The 25,002-nt window shown below is 36.1% G+C and overlaps 1 protein-coding gene across 1 annotated transcript in view; it reads left to right on the forward strand.

Annotated features, from left to right (window-relative positions):
- AGGF1 (angiogenic factor with G-patch and FHA domains 1) overlaps positions 1 to 19,885 on the forward strand; it is a 31,098-nt gene extending 11,213 nt beyond the window's left edge. Inside the window, exons 6-14 of the mRNA XM_005557206.5 lie at positions 2,149 to 2,479; positions 4,000 to 4,111; positions 4,790 to 4,841; positions 8,487 to 8,588; positions 9,732 to 9,897; positions 11,295 to 11,377; positions 15,381 to 15,508; positions 17,464 to 17,563; positions 18,836 to 19,885. Coding sequence (XP_005557263.3) covers positions 2,149 to 2,479; positions 4,000 to 4,111; positions 4,790 to 4,841; positions 8,487 to 8,588; positions 9,732 to 9,897; positions 11,295 to 11,377; positions 15,381 to 15,508; positions 17,464 to 17,563; positions 18,836 to 19,036 — 1,275 coding nt within the window. The 3' untranslated portion in view covers positions 19,037 to 19,885. The remainder of the gene's footprint in view (positions 1 to 2,148; positions 2,480 to 3,999; positions 4,112 to 4,789; positions 4,842 to 8,486; positions 8,589 to 9,731; positions 9,898 to 11,294; positions 11,378 to 15,380; positions 15,509 to 17,463; positions 17,564 to 18,835) is intronic.
- Positions 19,886 to 25,002: the final 5,117 nt, after the last annotated feature.

A 25,002-nucleotide genomic window follows, 5' to 3' on the forward strand; every position in this document is an offset into this window, starting at 1 on the left:
GGCCTTGCCTGAAAAACTAGAGAATAGAGGTGGAAAGCATTCTGTGGTATTGTGGTCCAGCTTCGCTCCCATAACTACTCATCTTAGCCATCCTTCTTTGAAAATATGTGAATTTCAAGACGAGCTTTAAGAAAAATTCTGTTGGAATTTTGAGAATTTCCTGAGGATTCTAAAAGGTACCTGTGAGGCCATGAGAGTATCTTCATCTGTTTTCTTTATTTTTAAAGATATTTTTGAGCCTCACTTTTTGTAGGTGGAGGTTATGTGGAAGGAAGACAGTAGGGGAGATAGGAGTAAATAATTTGAAATACACATATGTGCCTCAGTGCCCGTAAATAAGCCCTCCTTTCTTTTCACTTAATGACTATCTAACGTTCTGTACTGGCAAATAGCTTTCCCTGCATATGTTGTTCTGCAAGTAATAAACATACAAGTGCTTTTTAAAGAGTATATACAGATAGGCAACTTTTTTGCTATAATTTTATAATGTAAAAGCTCCTCATGGTTTTTCAGCTCCTTGCCCTTGTTCTTGATGAATTTGTATTGCTAAAAGTGTATATAATTTATCACACTGTGAATGTTTAGCCAGTCTTCAAGCTGAATTTATGCTGTTATTAAAGATAGGTGTGTGAGGTGGGTGGATCACGAGGTCGAGAGCTCGAGACCATCCTGGCCAACATGATGAAACCCCATCTCTACTAAAAATACAAAAATTACCTGGACGTGGTGGCTCACGCCTGTAGCCTCAGGTGCTCGGGAGATTGAGGCAGGAGAATCTCTTGAACCTGGGAAGTGGAGGTTAGAGCGAGCCGAGATTGTGTCACTGCACTCCAGCCTGAGAGACAGAATGAGACTCCATCTCAAAAAAAAAAAAAAAAAAAAAGCTGTGTGAGATGCTCTCATATTTAATAAAATAACAGAAGAGCATATGAATTTGCCTCATGTTGCTGTAAGGTAGAAAGAAAAGTGAGAGTGTGTCAGAAACCAAGGGAAAAAAACGGAAAATAATTATTTGCTTTTTCTAAGGCTAAAATAATAGATTTGACCATTGTATAACATGGTGACTATTGTTAATAACAATGTATTGTATTATTGAAAACTGCTGAGAGCAAATTTTAAGTTTCTTACCACAGAAAAATAAGTATTTGAGGCAATGTACATGTTAATTAACTCAATTTAACCACTCTACATTGTGTACATATTTCAGAACTTCATATTGTACATGATAAAAATACATAATTTTTGTTAATTGAAAAATAGATTTGTTCATTTATTATAAGGCGTATCAGCTATAAATGTACAATAAATAATAAAAGACTTATACCAGGCAAGTTAAGATTTTGGAATAAGATAGTTACCATTAATTTGTACTTTAAACTTTTATGTATTATCAAGCCAAATCTGAAGTACTCAATTTTAGCAAAACTACAATTTTGCTACATATTGAGTACATTTGGATCTTTAAATTCATGTTGTAAGTAAAGCTAATTCTGTATTTTATTTGTATTGACTTGCTAATTGATTACAAGTTTAAAAAGAAAATTTAGAATAGGTATTCTTTAGGCCTGCACTGTCCAGTAAGGTAGCCACCAGCTCCATGTGGCTGTTGAGCACTTAAACTGTTACTAGTCCAAACTCAAATGTGCTGTTAAGTGTAAAATACACTCTGGATTTTGCAGACCATGTAAACTATCTCATTAATAATTTTACTTTTTAAATGTGACTGCTAGAAAATGTAAAAGTACAAATACAGCTTGTGTTACATTTTTATTGGACACCATTGGTCTATGCTATCGCATAGTCCAGGCAATATGTGATTAGGGCTTGAACTAGGAATGTTAAGACATTGAGAATAGAGGGACAGATTTGGATATATTTTGAGAAAAGTCTGTAGCACTTGGTAATTTTATATATGGTTAAGGGGATCTCAGACATAGCTAGAGGATTTTTAATTTGGATGATAAGAAGATGGTAATATCATTAACCAAGAAAGGAAATGTGAGAAGGAGAGGGGGAACAGATCGTAACCATTGTTATTTTACTGACATATATCTTCACGAATTCATTAAAACTTGATGTAATGTTATCAGATAGTGATGTGTAAGAGTGTGCTCCCCTGTTCCCACCTATCTACCCACCCTTCTCCAGGATTTGAACTCAGAGGATCAAAAAGCCTTCAGTGTTGAACATACAAGCTGCAATGAGGAAGAAAATATTGCGAATATGAAAAAGAAGGCGAAAATAGGCATTCATCACAAAAATAGTCTCCCCAAATTCACTGTTCCAGCTAGTGGAAATACTATAGAGTCTCCTCTTCATGAAGCCATCTCTAATTCAACATCATTTAAAGATGAGAAAATCATGGAGACTGATAGTGAACCAGAGGAAGGTGAAATTACAGACTCTCAGACCGAGGATAGTTATGATGAAGACATTACCAGTGAAGGCAATGTAACTGCAGAAGATAGTGAGGATGAAGGTGAGTAGATAATCATTATTTAAGTAAATACCCCAGTCTGGTAACTATATAAGAGCAAAACCGTTAAAAATGTTAGTGAGTCATCGTATACCTGCCGGAAAGTAAACATTATTTTAATGATGTTATTGAAAATTATGTGGGTTGCTACTTGGTTTTTAGAGAGTAGGATGTGAATACATGACTAATACTTGGACCTTCAGAAAGTTTCATTGTATTGAATGGCGTAGTCAATAGAATACAAAACCAAGTTACCTGCATTCTAATCTTAAAATATAGATTAAGGCTGTTTTAGTGGGTTAGATATTTGTAGTCTACTTTTGTAATTAAGAGAGAAAAACAAGTTGTCTTTAAAAAGTATACATTATGAATTCAATTACATGGATATTATGGTAAATCTAATTTTTTTTTACTTGAATATATAAAGACATACTTTTAAAACACAGGATTTCATGTTACAGTTGGCCTTCTGTATCCATGGGTTCTGCATTAGTGGATTCAAGCAACCTCAGATCAAACATATTCAGGGAAAAAAATGGATAGCTGCATCTGTACTGAACGTGTACAAACTTTTTTTTCTTGTTATTATCCCCTAAATACAGTGTAACTATTTATATAGCATTTACGTTCTATTAGCTATAAGTAATCTAGAGATGATTTATATCATACAGAAGGATGCACATAGGTTATATGCAAATATGATACCATTTATATAAGGACTTGAGCATCCATAGCTTTTTGGCATATGAGGAGGGATCTTGGAACTAATCCCCCACAGATACTGAGGGCCAACTGTGTAGTGTATGAGCTTATTTTGTTCTTTGGTTCTCAATGTCATTTCTTTTGCTTTTATTTTTAAATTTATTTTATTTATTTTTTATTTTATTTTATTTTTTGAGACAGAGTCTTGCTCTGTTGCCCAGGCTGGAGTGCAGTGGTGCGATCTCGGCTCACTGTAACCTCCGCCTCCTGGGTTCAAGTTATTCTCTTGCCTCAGCCTCCCGAGTAGCTGGGACTACAGGCACACACTACCATGCCCAGCTAATTTTTGTATTTTTAGCAGAGACGGGGTTTCACCATGTTGGCCAGGCTGATCTCCAACTCCTGACCTCAGGTGATCCGCCCACATCGGCCTCCCAAAGTGCTGGGATTATAGGTGTGAGCCACTGTGCCTAGCCTTTTTTTTTTTTTTTTTTAAATGGACTCAATTTTTGTAACTTAAAATAATATAAAAATATTTGGGATCTTTTCAGATTCCAAAACCTTAAAAAAGAAAGAGTTGATTATTTGATAACTGTGATAGATGGTACATATCCTGCAACCTTTATGTTGATCACTTTAATAACAGTGTTAAGCCTTACCCGTTGCTATGTATTATACAGCAGAATTTAAGAAGTTTGTTTTAGTCAGAATTAAGATTTTTGACCAACACTTTTTTATTTTATGGATGCCGCCTAGTTATCCCTATGAAGTTCTTTTTCATAGTAGTTAAATTAATATTTACTCACTTCTTTCCTTGGCAGACGAAGACAAAATTTGGCCCCCATGTATTAGAGTAATTGTCATTAGATCACCTGTGTTGCAGACGGGATCACTCTTTATCATTACTGCTGTAAACCCTGCTACAATTGGAAGGTAAAACAGTTAATATTATTATATCATTCTTTCAATTATTTCAGAAAGGCTTTATTGAGAGCATGTATTTTTGTTTGTTTGTTTTTTGTTTTTGAGACAGAGTTGTGCTCTTTTGCCCAGGCTGGAGTTCAGTGGCACGGTCTCAGCTCATTGCAACCTCCGTATCCTGGGTTCAATCAATTCTCCTGCCTCAGCCTCCTGATTAGCTGGGATTACAGGCATGCACCACCACGCCCTGCTGATTTTTGTGTTTTTAGTGGAGTCGGGGGTTTCACCATGTTGGCCAGACTGGTCTCGAACTCCTGGCCTCAAGTGATCCACCCAGCTTGGGCTCCCAAAGTGCTAGGATTACAGGCACATAAGCCACCACGCCTCACCATAAGTTAAGCATTATTCTATGTGCTGTGGATATAAAGAGGACTAATGCAAATCTCTACCCAAAGGAAGCACAGTCTGGGGGGAGAAAAAGACATGAGCAAATAATCACTGTGTGAAAGCACAGGAAGTCTAGAGTAGCAGTAAGGAAACTGGATAATCCATAACCAGGAGATTTACTGTTGATAGACATGTATTTTAACATTATCTATTCTTAAAAATCCTTTCCATGTCACTCTATAAGTGCTGCATTTATACAATATGCTTCAAAAATTATTAAAGACACTTTACTTCATTCTGCAGAGAAAAGGATATGGAGCATACTCTCCGAATCCCTGAAGTTGGTGTCAGTAAGGTAAGCTCTTTGATTTCTCAAATATAGTCCCCTAGATGTAAATTTTTATATTATTATTACAGTAGAAAGCTTAGGGGTTTTTCTCATTTAATAGGAAGGTTAATATACAGTGTAGTAATGGTAATGAAGGCAGTGCAGATTTGTTTATTTCAGTGCTTGAGAAAATAAAATTTTTTATCACAATTTGAATAAACAAAATTATGTTTATTTTTAAGAATCTGGACAAGAGTAGAAAACATATTACGTCTTAAAGTAGTACACATTTAATGAATATTTATTGAGTGAAATAAATAGGCTGTATTTTATGACAGTTAAAAATTGAATCTTACCTGGCTTCTGGCTACTTTAGGAGGTGGTTACTTTGAGCCAGAGGATTTTACAACCCAAGAATATATCCTATACCGCTCAGGGATCTTGTTTAAAACTTCCCCCAATTGATCATCTAATGGTTTCAGGAAAAAGAACAATTGAGTTTTCAAAACAAATAGAACAGAATTGCAACTCAAGTTATAAGTAGAAAATAACTAAAGGTTTAGCTCCTGATGCTCTTTATATATTTTTACTTTTTTTTTTTTTTTTTTTGAGATAGGATTTCACTGTCGCCCAGGCTGGAGTACAGTGATGTGATCACGACTCACTGAAACCTCGACCTCCCAGGTTCAAGCAATCCTCCCGCCTCAGCCCCACGGCCAGCTGGGACTACAGGTGTACTCCACCATGCCCAGCTAATCTTTATGTATTTCATAGAGATGCGGTTTCGCCTGGAGGTTCCCTAGGCTGGTCTCGAAGCCCTGGGCTCAAGTGATCCACTTGCCTCGGCCTCCCAAAGTGTTGGGATTACAGGCGTGAGCCACCACGTCTGGCCAAGGCTCTTTATATTTCTCTTTCCTGTACTGTTTTCTCTCCTCTCTTATAGTTATCTTTTTTCCTTTTTTGCTTTTCTCTTTTTTTAACCTTCCATCGTTCCCATTTTGCTTTTATTTAATGGACCGTAATGTGGACCTAAAATAGATTTTATGTGATTTTTGTCTTTTTGGAATATAATTTCTCATTTTTAATTTGAAAGACCATTTACTTTCACTTTTTGGAGACTCATTCAGCAAGAGGAAAAAGTTCTCATAATTTTAATTCTAACCAGATTATCTTGCTTATTTGCTTTTTTACTATGACCTTGGGTCTCCTGCCTCCAAAAAAATAACACCTTATCTGTAACTTAAATAGCAAAGAGTTCCGAGATCCTTCCCCACTTTCCATCTAAACTATAGATAGTTCTATGGTGGCTTTCTTTTTTTTTTTTGATATAGAGACAGGTTCTTAACTGTGTTGCCCAGGCTGGGATGCAGTGGCACGCACTACAGCCCCTGACACCTCCTGGGCTTAAGTGATCCTCCTGCCTCAGTTTCCTGAGTAGCTAGCACTATAGGCACACACCACCACACCAGGCTTCTGGTGGCATTTCTGTTTTTTCTTTCTTTCTTTTAAACTAACATCCATTGGTGGGGTGGATAATTAGTTGGTGAAGTCAGTTTGATAGCACATATAACATGTATCCAAATAGAAACTTCTAAAAAAGAAACTTAATGTTAGGGGGAAAAACAAGTATTTGACCACTAGATAGAAGACTTTCTGAGTTTAGAAAATGGTAAAAATTACAAAGGACAAAATAATTTTGCTCTTTGTATGTTAAGAAACCAGTTTAGAAGGCAGACTCGGACAGGCACAACAAATATGACACAATATACATTATTTATTTTTGAAAAGTTCACGCGAATTTTTGTTTTCAAACCCCACTGTGACACCAGTAGATAAGTGAGCAAAAGATACATCAGGCAATTCACAGTTAAGGAAATATCATGGTTCATATATGAAAAGCCATTCAGTCTTTCTAGTAATCTGAGAAATACAGATGAAGCCAAGGTGTCAATTTTCATTCATCATTTATTAAATATCACTCCTATTGGAAAAGTAATTTACAACAGCTTTTTGGAATAGGGTTTTGCAGTATGGAAAGACTTATTCTAAACAATCCAGTTGGAAAAAAGTGTATAAAGGACTTAAAAAGAAAATTTACAGAAGAGGAAACTCAGATGACTAATAAATATTAAAAAGAGTTTTGGGGGTTGGGCACGGTGGCTTACGCCTGTAATCCCAGCACTTTGGGAGGCTGAGGCGGGCAGATAACGAGGTCAGGAGATTGAGACCATCCTGGCATACATGGAGAAACCCCATTTCTACTAAAAATACAAAAAGTTAGCCAAGTGTGGTGGCAGGTGCCTGTAGTCCCAGCTACTCAGGAGGCTGAGGCAGGAGAGTGCTGTGAACCTGGGAGGTGGAGCTTGCAGTGAGTCAAGATGGCGCCACTGCACTCCAGCATGGGTGACAGAATGAGATTCCGTCTCAGAAAAGAGTTTTGGTACTAATCAGGGAAATGCAAGTTAAAGTCACAATGATAAAGCAATTTCACACCTCTTAGGCTAGCAAAAATTAAACATTTTGGCAATGTCAAGTTTTTGTTTAGTATACATAGAGCAACGAAGATTTTCACAGACTGCTGGTGGGAGTATGAATTGATACAACCACTTTGGAAAAACAGTTATCTAGTAAAGTTTAAGATTTGCTTATATTATGATTTAGCAATTCCATTCCTAGGTGTGTACTCCAGAGAAACACTTGCATTTTGCACACAAATAGATTGCAGGTACAAGAAGGTTTATAGTAATATTTAAAAAAAATAGTAAAACCTTGGAAAAAAACCCTGAATGTCCATTTTCAGAAGGATGGATGGATAGATTGTGGTATATCCACACAATGGATTACCATTCAGCAAAATGAATGAACGACAGCTCTGTAACTGTATAACAACTGGATGAACCTCATGACTTAACGTTAAAGAAGCAAAATAAGAGGAATAGATAAAGTGCTATGGAAAAAGGAGGGAAAGATTAGTCCTAACTATTGAAGATCCTGGAAACTTCTCTGAGAGGTTGGCCTTGGGTGTTTCAAATCACATTTTGTATTAAAAATTTTTGGCCAGGTGTGGTGGCTCATGCCTGTAATCCCAGCACTTTGGGAGGCCAAGGCGGGAGGATCACTTGAACTCAGGAGTTCAAGACCAACCTGGGCAACATGGTGAAACCCCGTCTCTACAAAAAATACAAAAAATAACCAGGTATGGTGGCACACACCTGTCGTGCCAGCTACTCAGGAAGCTGAGGTGGGAGGATTGCCTAAGCCCAGGAGGTCAGGGCTGCAGGAAGCCGTGATCACACCACTGCACTGTAGCCTGGGTGACAGAGTGAGACTCTGTCTCCAAAAAAAAAAAAAAAAAAAAAGGAGTTTTTAATGATATGGACAAATACTTACATTAGGTCAAAATTTTTCAAATTATCTCTAGTACAAAAAGAGAAAAAGTAGGACGTATTCTAAATTTTTCATGGTAGTTAATGGTAGAATTATAGATGACATTTTCTTCTATAGCCTCTGTTTCTACCAGAAGCATATAATAGTTTGTGTTTCTAAAAAAGTGTTAAGTATAATAAAATGTAAATTATCAAAGACTCAAGTTAACATCATCATATCATACAGAAATTGTCCATAGTTTTGAAAAGTGTAGTAATTAATAATTGCTTGATTTTATTTTCTAAGTTTCATGCAGAAATTTATTTTGACCATGACTTACAAAGTTATGTCCTTGTGGATCAAGGCAGTCAAAATGGCACAGTTGTTAATGGAAAACAGATTCTTCAGGTGAGTGTATATGTATTAATTAGTTACCTGCACGTTATTTTAAAACTGAATTTTTTTTATTTCTGAAGGCCATAATCTTTATCATTTGGTTCAGAGTAAAGCCCAAATGTGTTAGTCGGAAAGAAATTTCCAGAAAGGCTGAAAAAAGAATATAATCAGTGGGTCTTCCTTGGCTGTTGAGTTTTGACTTCTAATTGTGTATCTGTGCCTTATTTTCAGTTATGAATCCATTGTAAAGCTATTCAGAGTAAGTGTGTAAATGTCTCAATAACAACTTTGAAGGTCCTCCTTTTTTTTTTATTGTCTTAATGGAAATGCTGCTAAATTGAAAACTTCTTAAAGGCAAAAGCTATGTCTATTCAGTTAACACTTACATCCTCAGCATGTAACAAACTATTTGGCATATAATAAGAAAATATAGGGGCTGGACGCGATGGTTCATACCTGTAATCCCAGCACTTTGGGAGCCTGAGGCCAGTGGATCATCTGAGGTTAGGAGTTCAAGACAAGCCTGGCCAACACGGTGAAACTCCATCTCTACTAAAAATACAAAAATTAGCTGGGCTTGGTGGTATGTGCCTGTTATCCCAGCTACTTGGGTTGCTGAGGCAGGAGAATCGTTTGCACCAGGGAGGCGGAGGTTGCAGTGAGCCGAGATCATGCCACTGTACTCCAGCCTGGGCTCTGAGGTGAAACTCTGTCTCAAAAAAAAGAAAAAGAAAATATAGGGAAGGAGGGAGGCCTTATTCTTAGTCTGTAAGAGTAAAAATGGAAATAAAACTGAGTTATCAAGAGAGAAGAAAAGGGAGATGTGATGCATTTATCCCATTCTCTTAACACTTCATCTTTTTTTACTATGATGATTATATGTTTTGGTAATAGATTGAAGTCTAGAATTGGATATTTCTGATTGGATAGCGAGATTGGTGGGTTTGACAAATTGCTCAGTTCAGCTGTCTTCATCTCCACTAGTAGAACTTTTTTTTATGCGTCATCAAGTTGGGGAAGTGTGTTTGTGTCTATTTCATTTACAGCTATTTTAAATATATTTTTAAAATTGTAATCAGACATTACTTACAATAGATGTAAGGTAACCATATGTGATTGTTTTGATTTCTGTTTTGTAAAATGTTTCCCCTCTAGCCGAAAACTAAATGTGACCCTTATGTACTTGAGCATGGAGATGAAGTGAAAATTGGAGAAACTGTCTTATCCTTTCACATTCACCCTGGCAGTGATACCTGTGATGGCTGTGAACCAGGGCAGGTTAGAGCCCACCTTCGCCTTGATAAGAAAGATGAATTTTTTGGTATGTGAAACAGATTAAATGTGGCTGTGATAACGTTCTCTTTCATTACCTAAGTGTTCTAAAAAATACCAGTCAGCTACTGGCTACGTGTCTAATTGATATGATACTGCATTGAGAGATATTTATACAAAGCTATTGGTCTTGTATCCAGTTGATGTAATAATAGATTGAGATATATTTCAGTAAATATTACCAAATGAGACTAAGAAATGACATATATTTGGAATTTGAGACCTAGGCTAATAGATTATAATTGTAGTTGATTTTTCTGTGTAATAATTTAGCTTCATGATATGTAGCATTGGTCTGCTTTCTGACCAGGAAAGAGATTGATTAGCTCTGTTTCTTCTAATCCAGTTTAGTAGGCTTTTGAGTCAGACTGTAGTGGTAGTCAAATGTCCTTAGGAGCAGTTGTAATTGAAAAATTGGTAAGAGAGTAAATTTTAAGTGTTCTCATCATACACAAAAAAGTGATAAGTACACGAGGTAGTAATGGATATGTTAATGAGGTTGATTTAGCCAGTTCACAATGTATACATATATCAAAAATCATGTTGTACACCATATATACACTTTTAATTTATCAATTAAAATAATTTAAAAAGTAATGACAATAAAGTAATAATTTAATAAAGATTGGTTTCCTTTTGACATGTATGTATTGATGTAAAAAAGTCATCCACAGTTGAACTCTGTCATGTAATATTAACATAGGAAATAATAGGCCAAGGCATTAAGGGTTGTTGATTGATATGTTTTCTGTCCTATTGATAGCTCATGCTGTATATTGTCTATGTACCATTATTTTTTATAATGGCACTGTAGGATATTACTGTTGTGCTTTCATCCCACCCATCTAAAGCTCTTAAAATTTAAATAGATGCTTTGAACTAGTAAGAGATCATCTTTTTTGACATAAATTTTCCCCCAAATGCCAAGTATGCGTGTTCATTGTTTATTTTTTGTTTTCTGATACTAATTTGAAAATGAGTATGTTGCATTACACAGTAACATGAATTTTGGTTTCTCTGACTTTTATTTTGCTTATGGCTATGTTCCTTTGCAAAATTTACTTAATATTTCTGCATTTGAGATTGTGTTACAATAATCATATTGAAAAATCAAAATGTTCATTGTTCATTTTGGTATCTATACTGTAAGATTCCTATTATGTGTAGTTTTTGCTTTACTTCTCAAGTAGGTTTAGTTACCAAAATGCTGAAAGGACATCATCACAACCCTTTTATCCTTTATATTAATGTTTATTTCAACTTCTGGTTAATCGGAATGGTTACTAACGGGTTATATTAGTTTTTTATTAATTAAATAACATTAGTTTTAATTTTCTACAAAATCAGATTTAGTGGCTTTTTTTAACCAAACTTTTTTTCTTTCAGTTGGTCCAACACTAAGTAAGGAGGAAAAAGAGTTGGAAAGAAGAAAAGAATTAAAGAAAATACGAGTAAAATATGGTTTACAGGTGAGGATGTTAAATATTGTTTCATTTGTTAAGCTGTATATCTGGTTTTCAGTAAAAATGTCTTTAAATATGCTGAGTACATTTTATATATAAATAGTTGTGTAGTATGATTTTGTGATTTCTGTTAGTTTAGTGTTCTGGTATTCATAATCTAAAAACTACTGAAGTTGGAGTAGAAAAATGATAATAGCCTACATTTGAATATACATTTCTGGTTTTCAGAAAACTTGCATTAAGATGCCTTGACATAACTAGACATGGTAGTGTCTGTAGTTTGTAGTCCCTGGTACTTGGGAGGCTGAGGCAAGAGGATCACTTGCAGTGAGCTGTGATTGCACTTACGAATAGGCTTTGCACTCCAGCCTGGGCAATATAGCAAGATCTTATCTCTGCAAAGAAGATGACATTGATTGAACAACATAGTTGGAGAACTAATACGACCTGATTTAAAGACTTATTATAATTAAACTACAGTGATTAAGGTAGTATCATATTGGCATAAAGATAAATAGATGGATGGAACAAAATAGTCCAGGAGTAGATCCGTATATATGTGTGGACAGTTAATTTTTGATAAAGGCGTGAAGGCAGTTTGGTGGAGAAAGAGTGGTCTTTTTTTTTTTTTTTTTTTTTTTTTTTTTTTTGAGACAGAGTCTTATTCTGTCACCCAGGCTGGAAGCGTGCAGTGGCACAATCTCAGCTCACTGCTACCTCTGTCTCCTGGATTCAAGTAATTCTCCTGCCTCAGCCTCCCAAGTAGCTGTGATTGCAGGTGCCTGCCACCATGCCCGGCTAATTTTTGTATTTTTAGTAGAGACGAGGTTCACCACATTGGGCAGACTGGTCTCGAACTCCTGACCTCAGGTGATCCGCCCACCTTCGCCTCCCAAAGTGCTGGGATTAAAGGCATGCACCACTGTGCCCGGCCAAGAGTGGTCTTTTTCAACAAATGGTGGTAGAATAATTGGATGGCCTTGCCAAAAAAAACAGCAGACAAAAAGAATATTGATCCATACCTTGAACAATCTATAAAAATGATCCAAAAATGGATCATAGATATAAAAATAAAACCTAAAAACTTTAAAACTTCTAGAAACTTTTTTTTTAAAGGCAAAGATTCTAACACCAAAAGCACAATCCTTAAGAACAACTTGATAATCTGTATTTCTTCAAAATTAAAAATTTATGTTTTTCCAAAGACACTATTAAGAGAGTGAAAAGACAAGCCATAGACTGGAGAAAATATTTGCAAATCATGTATCTGGTCAAAGACTTCTATATCTAGAATATACAAAAAACTTTCAAAACTTAATAAGAAGAAGACACCTCAGTTAAAAAATGGGCCAAAGATTTGAATAGATACTTCACCAGAGAAGGTATGCTGATGGCAAATAAACACCCAAAAAAATGTTCAGTGTCATCAGTCTTTAAGGAAATGAAAATTAAAACCACAATGAGATACCACTACAAATCTGTTAGAATGCCTAAAATTTTCAAAACTGACTGTAACAGGTATTGTAAGGGTTGTGGAGGAACTAGAAATCTCATACACTGCTGGTGGGAATGTAAAATGGTGCAGTTGCTTGGTAGTTTCTAAAAATTTAACATACACCTATTTTACAATTCAGCTATTCTACTCTAAGACATTTAACCAAGATAAATGCAAGCATATGTGCATAAAAAGACCAGTAAGCAAATGTTCATTGCTTTTTTTTTTGAATAACCAAAAACTGAGAAAAACTCAAATGTCCATCATATATGGATAAGCAAACTATGGTGTATCTATATGGTGAAAATACTACTTAGCAATAAAAAAGCAGGAACTAGTAATATAGGCCACAACCTACCTGGATGAATCTCAAAATAGTTATGTTGAGTGAAGCCAAATAAAACACGTGTATGTGCTGCCACTTGTGGAACAGTTTCACTATTCACTGATTTCCAGCTTGTCTGAGGTCAGTGAGATAGAACACACTCTCATACAAGTTACATGAAGCAAACTTATGACTTACAAATAGGCAGCAAGGGACGACAGAAGCCTGGGATTTATTGTGAAACCACCCCCCAAAGGTCAGAAAGCTGCCTTGTGGGTGAATGGAGCCTCAACTTTGTATGTCCTACTTGCACAGCAGTTGAGGGACCCTGGAAAGCAGCCCACCTTGGGTTATGTACCTCAGGGTCGTTTGACTCACTGGGCTACAATGTTGAAGGATATCCTGTTTCCAGGTGGGGACTGGAACAGCCTGGACTGTTTCAGCCAATCCCTCCTTACCTCAGGATGTTGCATTCCCAGCACATTCTGGTTGGTGTTGAGAACCACCAACAAGAAAGTGGAAAGAACTGTTCTGCACCATTTATATAAACTTCTAGGAAAGCAAACTAATGTATTGTGACAGAAGGAAGAAGAGTGATTGCTTAGACAAGGTTGATGCTACACAGGGAAGGTCTGGAGAGTTGGATTACAAAGAGAGACAAGGACACTTTTGGGAGAGATGGGTTTGTTTATTATCTTGCTTATGGTGATAGTTTCATAGGTCCATAAATCTCAAAAGCATCTCATTGTACACTAGCTATGTATGATTTATTTATATTAATTATACCTCAATAAAGGTTTTTTTAAAAAAAGTTACCGCTTAATCCTGTAAATAGACCAGGGAGGCAATTAATTAATGTTTCTAGTTTACTTTTGAGAAACTAAACCTTAGTAGCCCAGCTATTAAATGGTAGAGCTAGATGTAGAATCTAGGTCTTAAGTATATTTGTGCTGAATTTTTACACTTCATGAAGATATGGAAAAAGAAGTTGCTGCCAAAATAACATATTTTTCTGTCAAATTGTGTTTTTTTTGTTGTTGCTGTTTCACTAAGGTAGAGAAATCGTAGAAAAAAACAAGATAGGCCAATTTTGGGGGAAAATAGAAGACATTTAAGGAGAGAATAAAATTGTTTTCTCAAAAATTTTAGCTCAATTTCTTTATTGTCTTCTGGGGGAAGAACTTACTAGGATAGGTAGTTCTATATTTTTCTTCTCTTTTTAAAAGCAAAATTAATTAAAAGCTTCTGTCGTACCTTCGTTGAGTCGCTCTCCAGTCCCTAGCATCTCTCTGGATGAGTATCATACTTTTTATATAAAGATCAGCAAGTTATAACAAAGGGAAAGGGAAGGCTTCTATGAATGCTGAATTGACTACCCCTTCTTTGTGCCACCACCACACCTTGTGTATACCTTTATCGAACCACTCATACTGTAATAGGCCAAAGGTTATGCACATCTTCCTTCTGGCATTTCATAACCTAGCATGGAGCTTGACATACTCTTTATCCAGTGAATGTTTGTTAAGTGACTAATTAGTCACTTAAATGGAGCTTTATTGAAGTAAAAAACTATTATTGCCAGGTTAAATGGGTTTTTTAAAAGTCTCTACATTTCTCCCTTCCAGGAAACAGTATCGAACTACTGTAGGTCCCTTGGAACTTTCAGTTTCTTAGAGAAAAGGGGAGATAGATTTTTTCCCAAACCCCAGGGATTCTGTATTTTTCTTCAAATACTAGTCGTTCGTATGACGAGAACGCAGCATTGAGTCAGAATATACTATATTTTCACCATATCATCTTCTTATGTATATGTATGTTGTGGCATAACTTGAAATAATATAAACATTTTAAAGGGGATAGAATAAAAGTAGCATATCTAATATGATAATTTATTCATATCTTTTTTTTTATAACTTTAATATAAATCAAGTAGAGATGGGAGTCTTGCTATATTGCTCACACTGGTTTCAAACTCCTGACCTCTAGCTATCCTCTTGCCTTAGCTTCCCAGAGTGCTAGGATTATAGGCATGAGCCACCATACCCGGCAATTTCTTCATATCATAGCTTGTTTTATTTTATTGTTTATAGAGGCCACATTGAACCATATTCGTTAAGTAAGGCACATGTACAGAAATTGTCTTATTTATCAGCTTTCTCTTCCTCAATGAATATTTTGTGTTTATTAAGAATACAGAATACGAAGATGAAAAGACATTGAAGAATCCAAAATATAAAGATAGAGCTGGAAAACGTAGGGAGCAGATTGGAAGTGAAGGAACTTTCCAAAGAGATGATGCTCCTGCATCTGTTCATTCGTAAGTTTTGAATTACAGTGGCTCAAAACATCCTTTGTTCATAATCACATTCATAGGGTAGTCTGATGTTCAGGGCTATATATCCTGATAGGTGGCCTATTTATTTATTTATGAGATGGAGTCTTGCTCTGTCGCCCAGGCTGGAGTGCAGTGGTGTGATCTCAGCTCACTGCAACCTCCGTCTCCTGGGTTCAAGCAGTTCTCCTGCCTCAGCCTCCTGAGTAGCTGGGATTAGAGTTGCGTGCCATCATGCCCAGCTAATTTTTGTGTTTTTAGCAGAGGCAGGGTTTCACCATGTTATTGGCCAGGCTGGTCTTGAACTCCTGACCTCATGATCCACCCGCCTTGGCCTCCCAAAGTGTTTAGATTACAGGCGTGAGCTACCACGCCTGGCCGATAAGTGGCCTTAAAATGAATGCTTTAACAACAAAATGGAGACACTAAGTCTATTTATACTTTCCACTAATCTTAGAATTCCATTATCCCCTAAAAAATTGCTGAGCATATACATGAGTACCTGTACTTAAACACACGTATATGTATGTTAACAGTCTAGCCACACAGTTGAGTGTATATGCTTTTATATGCTAGATATCTAGAAGCCTAGACTGGTAAGAACTTGGTATGGACTAGTATTTTTTAATAATTATTTTAATACTCAAATACTTCTGTTCTTAATGACCGTGAAATATAATTTTTCTTATTTATTTTTCTCTGATTCAGTTTTCTCTTGGCAAAGTAGTTTGGATAAAAATGAAAAAAGGTGATTTTTGAGGCCTACAATATGACCATATTTCTGCATTTAATCAAATATTAGCTACATTTTTTTCCTCAGAATATAAATTTTGAGTTTAGTTAAAATTTAAATTTTTCATATAGAACTAATAACTAATTATAAAGTTTTGATTCAGTATCATATTGCATTGACGCTAAGAGTTTTATGGTTACAAATGGCAACAATTTTCTCTTGATGGTACATAAAATAATGGTGTACCTTAGAGTTGATGGAGTTTGATCCATTACCAACATTTTATTTAATGAAATACAGGATTACAAAACAGGTACACTAAGCAACATGACACTTTTTTTTTTAAGTTTAATATTTAAAATATAATCTTGGAGAATATAAAGAGTGCATTCAAATTAAATAAGATAAATTTAAAATAAAACACATTGGTTTGACATTGCTTGGTTATTAATTGAAGGGCTAACAGCATATTTTGTGGAACTGAAAAGATATAATAGAACATAAAATACTCTTGAATTAGCAGAGTATAGAATCATAGGACAAAATGCAAACAGTGATTAAGAAGTTTTATTTCATTTGAACTTCTTAATATATAACATGTACAGAAAAGAACACAGATTATAAGTATATAGCTCAGTGATACATCATAAAATTAACGTATTGCAGAATACACATTTCTTGGACAAGAAATAGAAAATTATCAGTAACCCCAGAAGCTTATTCTCCCTGTGCCTTGCCTAATCACTGTCCTGCTCTCCTCCTCAAAGGTAATCACCATCCTGACAGCAATAGATTAATTTCACTTATTTTAAAATTTTAAAGAAATGGAACAATTCAATATTTATTTTGTGTCTATATTTTGTTCCACATTATTTTGTTATGTATGGTTTATTTTTATTACTGAATAATATTCTACTGTATGACTATACCACAATTTATCCATTTTAATCATTGCCAGACATCTGGATTGTTTCTGATTTGTTGCTATTAGATTTGCTGGAAGAACATTGTTGTATGTGTCTTTTGGTGCACATGCTTTTCTAAGTAGGACATGTACCAGTGGAATTTGTGTGTCTTCAACTTTGTTAGGTAATGCCAAGCGGTTTTCTAAAGTAGTTGTACCAATTATTTTTAATTCATGAATTTGTTATAAATGTGACCTAAAAGATCTTTTATCAATCAACTATCATTTTAATATTCCTTAAAGTGAAATTACTGATAGCAACAAAGGTCGGAAGATGTTGGAGAAGATGGGTTGGAAGAAAGGAGAGGGCTTGGGGAAGGATGGTGGAGGAATGAAAACTCCGGTAAGACTTGCATTTTCTTGTATTCATTTATTCCTAGAGCAGATATTTACTGTGTACATTAATGTGCCAAACATTGCCTTAAGTGTTAAGAATATAGTAGAAAGCAAAAGCAGACATGATTACTGCCTTTGTGGCATTCACAATTACCAGATATATACATGTGCTTTGTTTTGTGTTTTATATTTTTAGAAAGCCTCTTTTTGAGTTTTTGTTTTTCCTACATTAAAGCTAGGGTAAAAAGTGCTGTTTCCTGAGCCAAAGGTTCTTCTGTGTTTTAGAGTCATTTTTAATAACTGTCATACTGTGCCTGGTGCTGAGCACTCAAGAACAATCACAGTGTTAGTTTACAAACAGGTGGATTCTGTGTGAGCTGAAAAGTCTGTTAGGTTCAAGAATCAGAGCATGTTAACATGGAATATAGAGAATAATGTCTGGAAAACGACATAGTGGTTTAATTAATGGTCCCATTGTTCATAGGAGGTTTGGGTTATCTTTCACACAAACCTTAAGAAGTAACCTGACTGTAGAACTTTCTGGATAATGACTTAGTACCTAAAGAAATAATAGATGGATCAGTGTGAGTATATTCCAGCTTTCTCATTTTTTTTGAGTTACAGTGGAAAGAACTAGGATTTTGTAGTCAGACCTAGGTTAGAATATGTGCTCTGTCATTTACTAGCTATGTGGCTTTGGGCAAGTTTGGACTTTAGTTTTCTTATGAAAAAATGGGGATAAGAATTCTTTTTCAGGGTTATCTTGAAGATAAAGCCCCTAAGCATTGTACCTTACATTAGGCACTCAGTAAATGTTAGCTTTGAATGTTCTTAAAATATTGAGAAGTGCTCCCGTCCTGTTATGAAAATAAACAATCAGATTCTTTTTATGGTTATTAATGTTTAACCTGCTTGTTCCACTTACTTAGGTAAGGATAGGACAGTGGGTTTAAACATATCCATTGCCTTTATTTCTGTTGAGGGTGGAATGACATACTCTGCAGCATCTAAATGAAGTTTGGTGATTGCTAGTTAAGGAGCACTCTATTTTCTGTAAAGTAGGCTGTACTTATTGACAGGCAAGACAACATAGAAAAATGAGTGTAAGTTCCATGTATAAAAGTATATATATTCCTGCATGTATTAGATGCATTTGACAGGTTTTTCTTTTGCATCAATCTGTAATAAATCAAAAAATTATAGAGTCCTAAGTTGGACACAGCAGATTTCAATGTGTTTAGACTCTAAAATAAGTCCTCTGCTCAACTTTTGGTAACAGATCCAGCTTCAGCTTCGGCGAACACATGCAGGCTTGGGGACAGGCAAACCATCCTCAATTGAAGATGTTCACCTTCTCCAAAACAAGAACAAAAAAAACTGGGACAAAGCACGAGAGCGGTTTACTGAAAACTTCCCAGAAACTAAGCCTCAAAAAGATGACCCAGGGACCATGCCTTGGGTAAAAGGGACTTTAGAGTGAAGGTTAATCATAGAAGAAAACTCTAGCTTTTTTAAAAATAGAATTTGGAAACTCTTATTTTTTCTCCCCAAAAGAATCAGCAGCACGGGGGAACTGTGTCACAGTTTACCTCTTCCTGATTCAGAAATGTGTATGGTTTGCAGCTTTTAAAAACCATTTTTTAAAAACTAATAAATAGTGACTGAACCAATTTATGCAGTAAATAGACTAAAGTTCACAGGGCACGGATGAGTTTATCCAACTTCGTTATTTTATCTTGTCATTTACAACATCCATATAAGCAACTAGCCATATACGCAAAATTCATATAACTACTGACTTAAATGTACATCTATCTGTTCTTGTCTCCATATATTCATGTAAGATGCACAACAAAAGAAACATCAAAAGTTTATAAAAATAAATCTGACTATATGCATCCTCATTTATGCCCTTTAGAACCTAGATTAAAAATGTTGAGAAGACATGGGTAGTGGCGCATACATTTTGTTATCCTTGAAATAAATAGCCTAAGTCATATTATTGAAGAACTAATGAACAGGTAACATGTTGTAGAAAATTAGCCTTTCATTGTTTTCTTCTGTGAAGAATCTGTTGCTATGTACTATATATTCAGCATTTATATTTGGTTTGTTTCATAGCTAATGAGGTATTTAGATATGAACAACTGAATACATATTGAAATAGTGTGCTGGCATTTGTAGTTTTGATAAAGACCATTGCAGGCAATGGAATTGTGCCAGAGAAATCTGATTTCTAGTACAAAAGGAATACTTAGCCAGGGCCTCAAGCTCAAGATACTTACTGAAAACGTCCTCAATTGCAATAAAAACATTATAACATGAAAAAGAGTGGTTTGTTGAACCAGTGATTTAAATGTATTGATCTGCTTTGCCAGAATTTTCTAGTTTAAATTGGCAGAATTATAACAAAGGGGAGCCTCAAATATTAGACAATTGCAGTGCGGCTTTCTGGGTGCAGGTGTCACTGCTCTGCCACCTATCACTGTTCTGTTCAGTTTTTCTCTTGGGTGTTTGCTGGGAAGTTAACACTGGAACTGACCCTTTTCTGGCAGTGAATGTAAGCTCTAGCTCCCCCATCTACTATAAAGAAATGTCTTCAAGATGTAGAAATAAAGAATATTCTGAAAATAAAAATTATACAGTAGTAAAGGTAATTCAGAAAGAAAAAGCTACCTGTTAGAATTTCCAGTCTAAATGGCACAGGGTAGTTAGGGAGAAAGGGGGATGGAGAAAAAGAAACTATGACTAAAGATGAGAGGTATGAACGAGTTGTCAAGTTCCTATGGGCTTAAGCTAGGACAATCAGGCCCTAAACTCCAAATTTGGATAAAATATCTCTTTGCATTCCTCTTGGCCACGTGCATAGTCTGATACATATGTATGTACAATTAGACTTGCAGGCTGCAGGAGTGCCCTGCATTGTTTTCTTTTAATTAGAAATAAAAAGTATTAGTCTAAATGTGGTTCTGGTGCTGGTGCCCTGTTTATACATAACAATATAGGACACCCCCAAATAGGTTTTGCTTCTGGTGAATCTTGGTCATTGGGTTAGTATATGACTGTCTATAATGTTTTCCATTTGTATTATTATATTGGGGAAAACATTTTTTATCATTTTCTATTAAGAAAATGGAAAACTTAAATATGGTGTTGAAAATGGAAATACATGTGATATTTGCATTATTAAACCCTTTTGCAGATCTAAAGTCTCAGGGTTCCACTATTAGTGGTTAAAGTATTGAATAATGTCTGGGTCTATTTCCATCTGTAAAATAAGAATATTTGTCTCACTTGTCTGTCATGAATAGCAAATGAGAAAATGTATATAAAAGCACTTTGTAAATTGTAAAAGTAGTACAGATGTGAGCTTCTATTTGTTTAGAAGCATAAATGTGAATTATGTACAGTTTGAATTATGCATAAATTTTTTGTCTAATTTTAAATATTTGTTTAATCACACAATACATTTTCTAACTGAGTAGCTTTTAAGTATGTATTTTAAGTGGAGCTGCAAGTTCCTGAATTTTGAGAAATCTAACATCTAATATTTTTGCCAGAACATGAGAAGCTGGCAAAGTTGAAAACAGAAGAAGCCTTCAACATTAAAGTAAAATAGAAATTTTTTCCAGTATTAAATAGAGGAAGCACTCTCATCGTCAAAGAGAAACTTTTTTCTGCTTTTGAAACAAGTATTACTTCTGATGTTTCATTTTTATCCTGAATTTATAGAAAGTAATGGTTTACGCAAATCAAAAACCTTCTGACTTTTCATAGAAAGATTATTTTTTATTTTTTGTGATTTTTATTTTTATTTATTTTTTTGAGACAGAGTCTTGCTTTGTTGCCCAGACTAGAATGCAGTGGTTCTATCTTGGTTCACTGCAACCTCAACCTCCTGGGTTCAAGCGATTTTCGTGCCTCAGCCTCCCAGGTAGCTGGATTACAGGTGCATGCCAACACGCCTGGCTAATGTTTGTATTTTTAGTAGAGATGGGGTTTCACCATGTTGGCCAGGCTGGACTCCAACTCCTGACCTCAGGTGATCTCCCTGCCTCGGCCTCCCAAAGTGCTGGGATTACAGGCGTGTGTGAGCCACCATACCTATCCAAAAGATTATTTCTTAATTTGACATATTTTTAAAGAGCAGGCAAAGAAGATAGAAATCTCAAACAAGGGAAAGCAAGAGACATTGGAGATTGCATACAAAGGCCATTCTGTAAAGTTGCAGGACTGAGGGATGTCCTTGGCAGGGGGCCAGAAAGCACTTGTGGACCCCAAACCCAAAGGCAGTCTCAGGAACAGTTGAAAGTGTTTTCCCCACCATCTTGTTGTAAGTGTGCTTCTTTTAGTAGGGTATAACTTATATTTCTGCTCTGAATCTTTGATTCAAACATTTCATTTTACTTTTTCAGCCTTTAAAGTGGAAATGCATTTTGATTCTTTAAAATGAGGCAGTGGTTACTTATGTTTCTGTGTGTTTCAGGGCCCAGGCTGTCTCTTCTGCTTTTCTGTTTTACTAATCTTAGTGTTGGCTTATAGCCTTGTAGTTGCAAAATGGCTTTTGAAACTTTAGACATCATATTTGTACCTAAAGCAAGAAGAAAGAGGAAAGAGCAGAGTGTAGTGTTAGTTCTCTTTTTTTAGGAAAACAATAGCTTACTCAGAAGCTGACTTCTTGGGGTCATTAGCCAGAACCGGATAGCATGGCTACCCATAGAAGAGATGCTATAAAAGTAGCCAACAAGATGGTCACATTTGGCTTAAGCCAGTCATGAACCATCACCTGCAGCTGAGAATGTTGCCATTGGAATGAAATACATTCAGTGAACCAAGCAGAAGGGGGCAGTGGATGTTGAATGGGGCAGGTAGGTAACTGTGCTAGATAACGTACCTGTCCATCAGTGAGGACTAGGGGTTGCTTAAATTGTGATGCATCCCTACTGTGTAATACTTTCTAGCCATTCAAATGAATAGGATAGAACTGTGTATACCCTAGTATAGAAGAATATCTTACAAAGCAGATTGTAGCAAAGTATATATGGCATAATCCCATTTTTATTTTTAAATTACAAAGGTACATATTGAGTTGCTGATTACCCAGAGTGAGCAAACTTTCACATTTTATTATTTCTTTATTTGAACTTTAAAAAAGTAAACAGGTGTGTGGTTAATGTGTATGTATATACACGTTTGTGCTAAGAATTTACCCAGAAGTGGGTAAATTTGTGGTTAAGCCTTCATGGCTCAAACCCAGGCATTTTTCTCACATGTATACCCAGTTTCACTTACCATCTATAAACTCATGACTTCTCTCTGTCTTAGGATATTGATTCTGAGCTTATGACTTATATATCCACCTCAGAGTCACTTTAAATGCAGCTCCAAGACTAACTCCATAATCTTCTCCAAACCTAGTCTCTTCTAGTTTACTCTCTCCAGCTGGTAACACCATCCATCCAGTTGCGTGAGCCAGAAACCTAAGTCAGCCTCTGTTTCACAACCACCAGCTTTTCTCCCCTTTGTCTGTTTCCAGTATATTAGTTCACCGTCACCACTCACCAAAATTATTCTGAGGGCTTCCTAACTGGTCTTCCTGCAGGCATTCTTTCCTCCATCTTCCACACTGCAGATAACTTCCATCTCATCGTCTCTTGTTTGGCTTCCCATTAATTTGAGGCCATAAAACAAACTCCAGGCCCATAAGACCCTAAAGGATCTGGCCACTGCCAGCTTTCCTAGTCTCATCTTGTGTCACTTTCCTACTTGTTCGTTGGGTCCTAGCATGCTGGCCCTGAAAAGTTTGTCAAACACAGCTGCCTTCTCTCATCACAGAGGCTCTTAACATTGTATTATATGTGGAATGCTCTTCCTCCCTCATTTTACAGAGTTAATTCTTACATAGTCTTTAGGTCTGCTGATTGAATCTTCAGGAATGCCTCCTTTGAAGCCCTGGACTAGATAAATTGCCTTTGATACGTGTTTTGAAAAACCATTTCTTTCATTTAGACCACTTAGCTTGGTTCTCGGTTATATATTAGTGTGGTTAGTGTAATATTTGTCTGTTTCTCCAGATTCTTAAGTGCCATGTAAGCAGGACCTTGGGTATGCTTACTGTTGCATCCCTAGAGCCTAGCACCACATCTGGTTTATACAACCATAGGCACTGAAGCAAACAATGGGTAACTGCAAGAGGCTTGATGGAGTTTTATCAAGCTGTGACTGAAGAAACATGGGAACTGAGGCTACATAGAGGATCTACAACAATGGCTTTCAAACTATTTTGATGATGATCTACAATATGAATACAGTTTGTATTACAATTCAGTACACAAGCATGTTCATAGCATATGTAGCATAGATTTTGTATACCAGTACTTTGCCATAGGCTCATGTAGTACACTCTTGTTTTCCACATCATGGATTGCATCCACTAAATTGCTTTCATAACGCACTAATGCGCTGTGTCCTACAATTAGATTTTCAAACCTTTTCAAAGAACCCACTGCGTTGCTTTAGGAGCTGCAGCTGTGTGAGTCTGTTTGTGTGATGAGGTGGGGAGAGTTTCAGATGCCAAACTGGTGACTCCAGTTCTCAGGCTCATTAACTACAATAGGTCTGGTTTGCAGTTCAAGCTTCTAGATAGGTTTGATTGCATAACATAGAAGGGGTGAACAAAACTGAGCCTCTTACCTGTAGCCAAAACTGCATATTGTGTTAAGAAATTTACACAATTAAGAAATGAAGGATTTTATCTCTGAGACAATGAGGAATCCACTGAAGGATTTTAAGCAGGAAAGGAACCTCATTAGATTGCTTTATAGCAGAATAACTGGTTGATTAAAAGGAGGCAGAGTGGCGACTGGAAATCTTGAGAGTAGGTTGACCTCTTTGAGAGTTTGTTCAAATATTTATGAGCACCCACCAAATGCTGTGCACCTCTTGGAAGGCAGGGACCTTCTTTGTCTTAATCACTGCTCTATCTTCAGCTCATAGGATTGGATGTTTGGGAGGTCCTCAATAAGCATTTGTTGGTGGAATGGATGGAATGCACATTTGTGTTGCGTCTGGCACTGTGCTAGGCCCTTAACATACATTCTTTATTCTGGACACCATTTTATGAATTAGAAAACTGAGGTTTAAGAGGTTTTAATTTTGCTCAAAGTCAAAAAGCCGGTGTGACAGAAGTGGCAGGGCTGAGGTTTCTATCTTGATTCTTTCCATCCCACAGGGATGATTAAGAGCACAGGCTGAAGAGTCTGACTGACCTGAGTTTAAATTAAAATTCCACCACTTCCAAGCTGAGTGACCTTTAAAAATTTATTTGAACCTCTCTACCCAAGTGTCTTCTATGGAGTTTGTAACCGCTCATTGGGATCACCTTGCCTGCTGCCCAGATAAAGCCAATTTATCAAGACAGGGGAATTGCAATAGAGAAACAGTTTA

This window comes from Macaca fascicularis, chromosome 6, assembly GCF_037993035.2.
Source record: "Macaca fascicularis isolate 582-1 chromosome 6, T2T-MFA8v1.1".
NCBI classification, from domain to species: domain Eukaryota; kingdom Metazoa; phylum Chordata; class Mammalia; order Primates; family Cercopithecidae; genus Macaca; species Macaca fascicularis.